This window comes from Thamnophis elegans, chromosome 5 (genome assembly GCF_009769535.1).
Source record: "Thamnophis elegans isolate rThaEle1 chromosome 5, rThaEle1.pri, whole genome shotgun sequence".
Lineage (NCBI taxonomy): Eukaryota > Metazoa > Chordata > Lepidosauria > Squamata > Colubridae > Thamnophis > Thamnophis elegans.
Window position 1 is genome coordinate 13,916,309 of NC_045545.1, and position 12,973 is coordinate 13,929,281.

A 12,973-nucleotide genomic window follows, 5' to 3' on the forward strand; every position below is an offset into this window, starting at 1 on the left:
ATACCAGTCTTTCCCAATAATTGCTAACCTGTGTTTTGAATTACAGGTTGTCTCTAAAATCTAGATTAAAGTCATAAGTTTAGTTTCAGTAAACTGAATGACTGAAAGTTTTTTGTTTTTACTTGGATAAAAAAAGACAAGTTAATTAAGCAACAGTTTTACAAATATCTTCTCCAGTATTGTATGTTATTTTTATTAATTAATAATAAATGTGTAGAGTTGTTGAAAAAGTTTGATACAAGGAGAAGGAAGTGAACTTTATTAATCAATACTTTGATATTCTTCTAAACGGGAGAAGAGTGATATAGCTTAGTAATAATAATTTTTTTAAAAATAACCTACTTGCTCTTGCTAGGTCTCTGAAAAAAATCCTAGCAGTCAACTATCAATAATGCTTTGAAGTATATGCTCCAATATATCAATTCTTTTTATAAAAGATGTTCTGTATTCCTAAATTAACTACTGTATTTCTAAAGCAGTAGCAGTGAGCATATAATACAGCCTAACAGCACCAAGGTATAAAAAGAGCAGATTAAGACTGCTAGCAAGGAAATGTATAGCAAAACTAAGACCCACAATAGTCTTTACTGGCAGAAGACACCGGTAAGGAGAATTGCTGAATTTAATTAAGGGAATATTTCAGAGTAATGGAACAGTAACTAAGAGGTTCTGTCTCTCACATTTTTCTGCATGTCTTGTGAGCAGATTTACCTTCAGGAATGGTAACATTGAAGCAAATGGTTCTTAATACAGTGTGGTTATTTAAAAGTTTAAATTCAGCTTGGCAATAAATATGAAGCTAGTATACAGGACATAAACTAGTATAGGATTTGACTTATATTCCCCAGTGTTTTCCAACTCAGTGTTCTCCAGATGAATGGGGAAAACAGCTGCTTACATTAGAATTAATTAAACTGATTTAAAAGTTTGGCTTGCATAGTTAGGGCCATGGTCACAACATTGTTGGGTTCCTTTCCATGTACATTCATGAGTATGCATAAGTGTTTGTAATTTCAAATCTGTTATAGGAGATGTATGTTTTCCAATATGACACAACTTTGGGGTTGTGATTGAAGTTAAATTAAATTTTAAGTTAGTAGGCTCACTAGGATCAGGGAAAAAGTGTTCCAATAAATTGTCATATATAAAAAAAGTTGACTAACTCCCTTGCTGTCCAAGGGAGGAATCAGTTAAAGGTAAATATATATTTGTTGAAGAACATTATGGTTTATCTTCAAAATGTTTCCAGGGAGCTCCTTGTTAAGAGTACTGACAGTTTTATGATTACTTCCGATTCTGCTTTTTTGTCAAGCACTTTCGAATTTCACATCTATAAAATTCATTGTTAGGCAACATAGCAGATGCTCTGTTTTTTCTTAGCATCTTGACTGAAGATAGTAGTTTCAGCAATTTGCTTAGATTAGTAATGTGAAACAGATCATTTTGTATGTGTTATTCTCCTACTAATTTACTCTTGCTGATGATATTTCCAGAAGCCAGAGGCCAAATGAGGCTAGCTCTTATTTTCAGTCCCCATTTCCTTCCAAAAGATTAAATTGGGTTTGTTTTGGGTTTTATGTATTTGTGCTATTTCCAAGATGCATACAACAACAGAATTAAAAGTACATTTTTTCTATCATTAGTCTTTTAGTATTCTTAACTTAGTTTTTGAATATTATTTCCAGATTCCAAATATTGGGAAATGGCATTTATATATCCATAAAGGAAAACATGGTTTTGAATTCAGATACCAATAAAGTTAACAAAAATACTGAATGTAATTTTCTTTGATATGATTTTAGTAGGATGAATAAAAGCATATTTTGTTTTGCAAAAATAAAGCAACCTGAAGTTGGTATTGTAGTAGCTTACCTGCTTAAAAGCATCCAGGGGAGCCAGGAGACCTTTTTATGTATTGGTAACATTTCATCTTGTAGCTGGATTTTGTTTTGTTTTTTTATTTTCTTAGTGACAAGAAGATTAAAGGAGAGAAATTGGACAATGAATATACTGTTTATGAATAAGTTTGAACCCTCCAGAATTCTGACTACTCATTACATGCAAGAGTAGCTAATACCATGTTCATATTGTTTATATCATGGACTTATTTCAAAGAACCTACACAAAGATTAAATTTTAGAATCGCTAACAGATATGACAAAAGGCTGTTCTTCCCTTTAATACCTTTAGCCAAAATCGTTGTTGAAATATACAGCCTTAATGTAGAATAACTCTTATATTAAAGTGAAGTGATCTGATTTCCATTTTTCTCATGTAAAATATAGCTTACTCAGTAGATTACAAACATAAAATGAGAATATGTTTAAGGTACTTCTTTTAATAATTAATCATTGTACCCCTGTTAATTGAATTTGAAGCAATTGGTTTTGAAAAAGAGGCTACAATGCTGCATATGGGATTATTTTAAAGTTGTTGATGGTAGTTCTATAGATATGTGTAAGTAATCCTTGACTTATATCTACAATTGACCATAATTTTTAATGCTAATTGATGTGGTTAAATGAATAGTCCAATTTTATGACCTTTTTGCCATGATCTTTATATGAATCCAGCTTCCTCCCTTAACTTTGCTTCTCAGAAGCCCTCTGAAGTTTGATCACATGACCATGGTGATGCAACAATTGTAAATGGAAGGACTATACTTTTTTCAGTACCATTGTAACTTTGAACAGTTGTTAAATAAATAGCCATAAGTCAAGGACAACCTATAATTGTAGAAATGTCTGTTGAATGAAAAAAAAAAATCAGGAATTTAACAGGGCATACACTATCTAGTATGATAAATTCATATTCTTGAGTAGTGCTTCCACTTCCAATATATTCGGTAAAAAATGGAGTATTTTTTAAAATAACCAACAAGCAACTTCTTATCAGTTTGATTAGTTTAGCTATATATGAGTCTCCAATTTTACATAATTTCTATTTCCCATTCAGGGATATATGTGACTTTTAGTTAAATTAAATACTTATTTCATATTTCATAATTTTAAAAACTGCATAAACTGCATTTATGTAGCTTCATAGTATTGAACCAGATCATCCGTCCTTTCTCTGCCCCACTTCCGGTTTTGCTAATGGCAATTCCATGAAGCAATGGCTGGTGATAATGGATGGCAACAGTAGTCTTGACATTTCTGAAAAACATTAGTTGGAAAAGGCTGGTTTATATAATACTTTAGCAAATGATATCAGACATAGTTGTGAATTTCATTTAAAATGAGTTTTCCCAAAGCACTAGACATGAATGATTTAGAAATTAAGTAAAACATGTGCTATTTACTATAAATTGTCATATAAAATTTAATTATATTTTTTTAAAGCTTGGACGTTCTGCCTAGAGTGACATGTCCAAACCACCCAGATTCCATTTTGGTAGAAGATTATAGAGCTGGAGACATGATTTGTCCAGAATGTGGACTTGTAGTAGGTGAGTAATTATATATTATATATTTAATTCTTCTGTGTTTTCATATTCTTAATGTTTCATAATTTTCTCAAAAGACTAAAATGGTAAATGTATATTTATTATTAATCACTGCACTTTTCAAACAGTTCTGAGTAAACTTCCATACTCATTAATTAATAGATGAGTTGCCTGCAAATGTTTATGCAAGTGATTTATGTTACTAAGTACTCAAAGAATACTAAAAGAGCAGTTTTAAAAATTGTGTTCTTCTGTTATTACTGTCTCTTGCATTAAATTGCTTGAGAACTTGCTAACTTGTGGCAACAAAAACATATACTTAGCCTTACCTTTAATGTAAATCTTACAGCATTTGTATCTACATTTTAGCTCTCCCCCCTCCCTTGTAGGACAGAAAAACAGTTGTAGCGTTTTCTGAATTGTAGATTTTTCTAATACTCCTGAGCAACCTTTCTGAGTTGCTCAGGACCATAAGAATTCTACAGTTTGCATGATGGCATTTAACATGGAACTATTTTTGACATTGATTTGTAATTCTAATAGGACTGCAAGTTTATTGCAAATCACAATTAAGTTTTCAATATAAATCAGTGCTTTCTCAACTATGCTGGTTTCTAGCCAGCTTCACAGATAAGCCAAAGAGGTACTTTAAAATTTTGAACCCTTGGTGCTGGCAAGATTATCAAAAGGTTCTCTTTTGCCTATGGTTGAAGTTTGCATTCATGATCATTTGGCTAAATCAATCAGAGACTATTGCAAGCAGGGTCTTTTTAATGATAACTTGTAGAGGTTTCAAAGGTCACAGTTCCCTTCTTTTCTGGGACACCTTCAATTATTTCTGGAATATTTAGATATAGAAAAATACTGAACCCTTAATTGTTCCTATTATCTAAAGAATTCAATTCCTGAAAATATTAAATTGTGTACATTTGTAGTAGCAGTTCAGAATTTGAAGAATTCTTTGTAAGGTTTCCCTGGGATTTAAGTAGTTTAAATAAAATGAATTTGGGATTTTTAGGGACTTGGGGTTCTAGCTCGAATATTTGCTTCTGCATTATATTGTTATATCTCTGCAGGCATATTATATTGCGATTTTGTTTTTATTGTATAACAAAAAAGTTAGTCAGTCTTCTGTTTGTTCACAATTTATAGACACAAGTACAGATTGATTATAAACTTCTGGAGAAGTAAATAATATCAGATAGTAACACCTTAGTAGTCAGTGGGTTAAAAAGGTTGCATATAGTGTAGACCAGGGGTCCTCAACGCCCAGTCCATGGGCTGGTGCCGGGCTGCAGCTTGCTCGGAACTGGGCTGTGGAATTAGTGCCCAGCACACATGTGCACAAAACTGCATTTGTGAAAACTGCATGTGTGAAACCATCCTCTCTTCCTCCCCACGCTGTTGCTACTACTGCCACATCCACCTGTCCGCTGAGCTGGAAAGTTTGAAGACCTCTTGTGCAGACGTCTTCTAAAAGACATGTTTAAATGTAGGCTTTAAAAATGTAAATTCAGCTCTTAGGGCCGGGATGGTGAACCTTTGGCACGTGTGCCACAGGTGGCACGCGGAGCCATTTGTCAGGGCACACGAGGTGTTGCCCTGTCAGCTGGCCAGCACGCATGTGTGCGCTGGCAAACCAGCCTTTTTTAAAGCCATTTTTTGCCCTCCCCAGGCTCCAGGGGCTTTATAGGATCCTGGGGAGGGTGAAAACAGCCTCCCCCCCCCCCGAGGCCCTCTGGAGCGCAAAAAACTGGCCGTACAGGGAAAACGGAAGTTCAGGAATGGACTTCCGGTTTGCTCGTAGGGCCGGTTTAAGCCCTCTGGAGCCTTCATGGGCCTTCCGGAGGCTTCCCTGGAGGCTCAGGAGAACTAAAAATGACCCTACGAGCAAACCGGAAGTGACTTCCAGTTTGCTCATAGGGTTGTTTTTTTGTCTTACGGAGTCTTCAGGGGAGCCTCCTGAGGGTTCCTGAACGCTCCGGAGGGCTAAAATCGGCTCTACAAGCAACCCGGAAGTGACTTCGGTATGCCCATAGGATGTTTTTTTTGCACTCTGAAGCCTCTGGAGGGCCTCCCGGGGGGGGGGGGGAGCCTGTTTTCGCCCTCTCCAGGCTCCTATAAAGCTTCTAGAGCCTGGGGAAGGCGAAAAAAAGCATGCAAAAACTGGGGGGGGGGGTGTCACAACTGTCATGTGCGCATGCACGCTGGGGGGGGTGTCATACATTGCATTATGGGTGCGGCAAACCCATGCACGACACCCCCCCTGCGCTCCCCCTGCTTATGCCATGCGAACCAAAAAAGGTTTGCCATCGCTGTCTTAGGGGGTATTGTACAAAATGAATGTAATGGCTTTAATCAGGTAAAATAATTGGTTAGGGAAAACTGATTTAAGCTAAATTACATTGCAAAACCTCTTCAGAGAAATGTAATAACATTTGTGTAATAGAAATAGATAGGAATAGGGATTTGCAAAACTTGTAAAGGCAGGAATCCTCATTTCATCTAGAGCAATTCAAAATGCATCTGATTCAGGATTTATTTCTATAAATTGACAACATGACCCTGGAATGATTGGGTTGTGATAGAGGTTCAACATATAGTAGAGAAAAAAAATCCTGGAATTCTGTTAACTGTTCTATTTCTAGATTGATAAATTTTGCATGTTGCTAATATGTTGCTATTTTGCATGTTGCATGTTGGGAATATGAATGAAAAAGTCACTTTTCTTTTGAAGATGTTGGGTAGCTTTGGGGGATGGGCGGGGGAAGGATAACAGTAGCTAGTTTCACATATCATAGCAAACAAAGTAACTTAAAGATAGAACAAACATGTATTCATAAAATGAGAAGACCTGAAATGTCCTGTTGAAGATAACATATCAATTTTAAGGAAATACTCTGAAGTTTGATAATTGCTGTGTAAACAGACGTATAAATCAACTCAACCATAATTGATCATGACCACAGGTTCACGTGAGTCTTTAAGCAGGTCACCATAGGACTCTGCCTGGTTTTATAACCTGTTTTGTGGCAGCCATTAAGTGAATACAGTAGTTATTAAATGTCCACTAATTATAACAGTCATTAAGGGAACCCAGTGTACCCAATGGGGATTTTATTTTGCCAGAAACCAGGAGAATGTACATGTGGCTACAGGATGCTGCAACTTGCCGTAAATACAGGTCAGTTGTAACGCACCCAGAATGTGTGTGGCTGTCAGAACTTCAAAACTGGATTGCAGATGGCTCTGGAGAAGAGTGTTATAACTTCAAACAGTTACTAAATGGCCAGTCATACGTCAAGGACAAGTGCTTGTAGTACTCCTTCTGTGGCTCATGACTGAGCCGAGGCTGGTTTTTTCCTCAGCTCTGTTTTTCCTGGGATGAAAGAAATGTCATTCATCATTAGTAGTTCATTTTCCACCATTTTTATCCTATAAAATTATGATAAAGTTGCGAATCTAAGAAATAGTATAGAAAAAAGTAACATAACACAACATAAAGAACAAGACCATGGTGCTCTTTCATTTCTAAAATAATGTTACATTTCACTTTGTGGCAGCTTGCATGTGGCCTTTCTGGCATTTAAATGGATCTCAAGTAGCAGAATTTAGAAATATTGCTGCTAAAGCTCTAGAGAACCACTTTCAGTAGGTTTAGCTAGATAACACTATCTAGATATGGACTGACCCAGAATAAGGCTTCTTTGAATGTAGCCTAAATCTTAGGGCACTTTTGATAGCTTAATCATTTGTGTTTCTTTCCTAAATTACATTGCCATATAAGAACATTTGATTTTTCTTGATTCAGACATTACTATTCTTTAATCTCTTAAATATAATCCAGTGCTATTCTAATTTTATAACTGTGCCTGTGTTATTTTATGTTCATATTCATAGGTAGCTTTTTTGTTTTTTTATGATTTTGATTTACTCTTTATTTTTAATTTTAGTTGTGTTTACAGTTTTATTTTTGAAGAGGAGAGCTGGTGATTTTGCCAGTCATTAGAGGGCAGCACATTCCCTATTTAACATTTGAACAAATTGTATGGGATTGTTTTCTGTTTAAAGTTCCTAAAATACAATTCAGTGCTTGTAGTGGGGAAAAAATATTAAAAGATGCCAGCAGAAATCCACAGTATAGAATGTTAACATAATAGTCTAAGATTAATTGGAATTGGATATACATTTCACAGAAATAATTGCTACTTCTGTGAACTGAAGTTTGAATGCTGTGATGCATTATAGCCTAAGATTTTTTCAGCTGTGTTGCTTGGAGTCTTAAGAGTGCATGAGAATATGACAGGTTCTATGAGAAAGTTTTAAGTTCACTCAAAAGCAGCCAGATTTGATCACTAGAGCTTTGCCTCATGGTCAAGAGTCCTGGGATTTTTCCAAAGTAATTGGTTCCATGGACTGAAAAAGTTTTAAACCTCTGGTATAGGCAACTATTTTAGGTAATGAAGTTATCTATTTTGCTAGGTCATCACTGTAAACAAATACATAATTATGATCCCCCCCCCCTACACAGTGGTAAATAAAAGTTAACAGATCTTGCCCAGGTCTCCACATAATAAGATGATCTTGGCAATGGACTTTGAATATGAAACTATAAAGTCATGAAATGTTATGGCTGGATATATTTTAGGTTTTTTCGTCCTTCATTTCCAGATTAAGAACCCTTGTAGTTACTGACACAGAAACTACCAGTTAAGGGGGAAGGAAACAAAAATCTAAGTATAAAGTTGTAAATTTTTGAATGATGACATGATGGAAGATTATTTTTAGGAAACGCAAGTAAAAATGGAGAGCCAGTTTGGTGTAGAGCAGTGATGGAGAGCCTTTTTTGCCTCACGTGCCATCAGGGGGAGAGCGCAGGGGGGGTTGTGCGTAGGTGTGCCACACCCATAATGCAACGCGTGATCCCCCCCAGTGTGCATGCGTGCATGAGAGACGCTCATTTTTTGTATGCTTTTTTTGTCCGCCCTAGGCTCCAGAGGCTTTATAGAAGCCTGGGGAGGGCAAAAACAGCCTCCCCCCACCCCCCGGAGGCCCTCCAGAGGCTTCAGGAGCTTCCCTGAAGCCTTCGGAGGGCAAAAAACCACCCTATGAGCAAACCGGAAGTCCGTTCCCGAACATCCAGTTTGGCCAGAGGGCCAGTTTTTTGCACTCCAGAGGCTTCAGGAAAGCTTCTGAAGACTCCAGAAGGCCTCCTATAAAGCCTCTGGAGCCTGGGGAGAGCGAAAAATGCCTTTAAAAAAGGCTGAACTCTGGCCAGTTGACAGGGCAACGCCTCTCGTGCCCTGACAAATGGCTCCGCGTGCCACAGGTTCGCCATCCTGGGTCTAGAGGTTTAAGGTATCAGGCAAAAAGAGGGAGGCTGTGAATTTCAAGTTCCACCTTAGCTGTGAAAGCCAACTGAGTGAATTTGAGCCAGTCTTTCTCTTTCAGCCCAACTCATTTTGCAGGGTTTTATTGTGGGAAAAATAGGAGGAAGATGTGTTGGGTTGTTTGTAAAAATAATAAAGTTGGGATATAAACAAACAAATACATAAATGTTTTATAGTTTTGCTAGTATGAATTGCATTAGCCTGCATTCAGTGTCAGGTCAATTGAATTCCTTATGTTCTTCTGTGCATGTTTATTCTTTATTCTACTTTTCTACATTTTGGGGGAATGCACATACTGTATTTTTTGGAATATAAGACACACCTTTTTCGCTCAAAAAAGAGGCTGAAAATCTGGGTGTGTCTTATACACTGAATACAGCATTTTGTTTGCCTCCCGAAACCCCACCCCTTCACCAAAATGGCCGTACATAGCCTGTAGAAGGCTTTCAGAGAGCTCTTGGGGGCTGGGGAAGGCAGAAATGAGTGAAAAGCAGGCCGATTTTTGCTCAATTTTGCCCTCCCCCCTGCCCCCAGGAGTACTCTATAAGCCTCCTAAAGGGCATGCAATTTTTTTGACAGAAAACAGGCCCCTTTTTGCAAAAAAAATGGACTGTTTTTGGAGGGGCACCTCCCAGGAGCACTCTGCCAGCTCCCTATAGGCTATTCATACCTTTTTTGGGGGGAAAACGGGCCTGTTTTCGCGTTTTTGGGAGGTTTGCAGAGTGCAAAAACTTTTTTTTTAATTTGCCTCTTCAAAACCTTGGGCATCTTATACTCTGGTGCCTCTTATACTCCGAAAAATACAGTAAGTTAGGATTATCCTCTGGAATAATCATAATATAATACAATTCAAAAATAGGCCAGTTTTAATTTCAAATGTGTACATTCAGTTCTGGAAAAGTGTTCTTTGGGTAAGAAAATGTTTAACAAGTGTTTAATACTAAATCATGGAAATGGTACTAAGCCATAATCTTAAACTGAAATGGGAGAAAGTTGTAGATTTGGATTCATATGGTGTACTAAACATAACTGGTTTGTTAATTCTGAGTTAGTGTGATAAGGAAGAGGAATAGTACTTTGTATTAGGATTGCAAGCCACATTTAAAAACATGTTGCTGTTTTCTGATTATAATGTGGATAGGGATGCTTAATTTGTTTTTCTTGACATTTACTGGGGTATTTTGTGCCCTGTCTACAAGGATGAAATGCAAAAGCAGCTAACAGGGAAAGGAAACAAAAAATAGCTCAAAACATTATGAGTACCTAGTTAACTAACAAGACAGGTTCTGGCTTGTTCAACAAATCATGGTTACAGAAACTTATTTAGAACAGTTATAAAGTGCATTTGATTCTATTTGATGCTGTGATGATTCAGATTAGTGGAATAAATAATGTTTGGTTTTCCATTTTTGTAAATTTGAAGTTTGGTGTTTACTTAGACCACTGTGTAACCTTATAAAAATGTAGAATTTTGTTCATAGGTATTTTCTTACATTAATGTAGTTTGAGATAATCTTAAATTTGGTATTAGGGGAAAAGAAGCCAAATTGGGCTGCCATCTTCTGAGTACTGGAATGATTGTACTCTAGAGAATAAAGAACCAACTGCTGGGCTGGAGAATATTCTCTTGTGTTTTTAGTATTGATCTTTATAAGGCTTGGGGAATATTTTTTTAAAAGGTGTTGAAATTTTATCTGTTGCTTTAGGTGGCTCAGGAGCTTCAGAGACTTGATTACAGCTTTTGTAAGGGAGTAGCAGTGCTTAGGGAGTGAGAGCAGGTGGGGCTACATAGAATGTTCCAGAAATTATGGAAGAGACCTAATGCAGATAGATAAGATTAAAGAGAGATGGAAATATATTAAAGTACTTTACAAAATGGATTACAGAAAAACAAAAACATTTTCAGAGAAGGAGTAAGAGTGAAATAGGAATAAGAGTGAAATAGGCTGACTTCACTAAAAAGTAAGATGTGATGAGAGTGAGTGAGTGGGCAGCCATTTTCTAAATAAATGAAAATAAATATCATTTGTTAAATAAGAAAGCAGCAGTCTTATATGAAATGCACAATGAATTGTTCAACTATCTTTTCTACAGTTTTAACTCCCAACAGCTCTATTTCCACAAACTGTATATATTCTTCTAAAGAAGAAAGATTCAAGAGAATATGAAAGTTATTATATCATTTCACTTGTTAAATTTTCCTTATTATTCTGTAAAAAAGAGAATAGAACCATACCTACAGAAAAATGCCCTCTGACCAGGCTGATTTCATAAAAAAATAGATGTACATAAGATCAGATATCTGAATATAGCTAACTTAAGATGTTAGCTATTTACCTCTCTAGTGTTAGTAGTCTGGGCTTTATTTTAATTTCAATCATTTTATATTTTAATGATTGTATAATACATCACTTTAGGTTGGGGAAAAATACAATTCCTGTAGTTAGTAGAGTTATGCAACTGATGGATTTTGTACTTAGAACCAGGGCATAGGCAGGTAACAGTCAACAGAGTAACTTAAATTGCCACATTTTAAAATAACTGAAGTGTTCTTTTATCCTGCTGTACATTTGAAGAATTGGATTACGTAATATGTTTTTAAAACAGTTCATAATAAACCAATGAACCACCATGGCATACTCTTCTTGCTTTAACTCTGATCCTTGTGAAGGATTGAGGTTGTGATTGCTTCTCTGCATTTGAGAGAATGTTTTCTACCTCTACTTCCCAAGAGTCTTATAGTCCCAGATGTCCTAAGAGCAGATGGGGGCTCATTTATTCACCCCCCCTCTCACAAGCTTCCATGCTGGAGTTCCAGCTGCTTGGCTAATTGAACCTTACCCAGGCATTATCGGGAATGTGCTGACATCTAGATGCAGCCTCACTCCACCCATGCCCTTAACTTTAAAAAGTGAGCATAGATAGAGAGTGGGAGGGAATGTAGGAGAAAAGGAGGTAAGAAAATGGCAAGCATATAAGGAAGCTGCAGATTTATAATTATTACAGGCAGCAGGCAAGAGGACTATCAATCAATTGCCAGGACTACAAGACTATAAACTGTGGTAGGGAGCTTATCCTGATGGTAACCAGCATATCCTGATTCCTGGATCTTGCTTTGGGAACTCAGTTGGAGTGCTCAAAAGAAACACTGTTTAAGTGCAGAGCTTGGAGCTTGGAAGTAGCCAGAAAAGAAGCGACTGCACAGACATTACCTAATCCAAACAAATACAAGACCTTTTGGAATGAGGCAAAGGGTGTGCTGTATGCCACTTTGCAAACGTAAAGACTTTTATTTGTGATAAGGACTAATTATCAAAGACTTACTTAACGTGGCTACATCAACTTGCAAAGCCTAAGAGGGTGGAGTTAATCCAGGGCAACATCCTACTACTGGGAAACATGTGTGCTACAATAAGGCATTTTATGATTATCTTCTACACTGGGATGTACAGTCTTTGGAAAACAAAGAACTCTCACAGTCCCACAAATAATTTCGTAGATGACCTCCTTTTTAGAGGAGAACATTTTACATCCTCTTGAAATATGAAATTTCTTTAATATTAAAAGCATACACCATGCTTATTTATTACATTATCCTGAATGTAGTTGTGCTCTTTCTATATATTATGCCATCTTTTACTTATTTGGCCATAGTTATTGGTGTCACAATACTGTTGATTGTTAAGGCAGGAATGGTGCCTAATTCACAAGAGGGTACTTCTCTCAAGTGAGTCATATAGGTCATTCCCATGTGTGTGGAAAAATATTACATAATAGCTATGCTGAATGTTCTATTTATATAATGCCAGAATTTCAAGTACATCTTGCTTTTTTTAGATGCAGTAAACAGTAATGAGAGTTTGCCTCAAAGTGAAGTTACTGGTAGGCCTTAAAAGGAACAATGCTTAAATATTTACATAAAAGCTAACAGCCAAAAAGGGAGCATGAATCTCAATATAAGCTTGCAAGAAGATGATAGGATGGTGGAAGGAATGCATCTTGCTGACCATGCTTTAGCCTCATTCTTTTGCCTTAATATAGACTTTAAAAATATCAATTATCCAAGCAAATAAAAAAATAAATTTACTTCTGGAGTTGGTTGATGCCATCATGAGAAACTATCACAATGGTTGTGCTT

At 36.6% G+C, this 12,973-nt stretch overlaps 1 protein-coding gene across 1 annotated transcript in view; it reads left to right on the forward strand.

The window, feature by feature from the left end:
• GTF2B (general transcription factor IIB) overlaps window positions 1–12,973 on the forward strand; it is a 28,684-nt gene that overhangs the window by 2,002 nt on the left and 13,709 nt on the right. Inside the window, exon 2 of the mRNA XM_032218386.1 lies at window positions 3,342–3,448. Within this exon, the coding sequence (XP_032074277.1) occupies window positions 3,342–3,448 (107 nt within the window). The remainder of the gene's footprint in view (window positions 1–3,341; window positions 3,449–12,973) is intronic.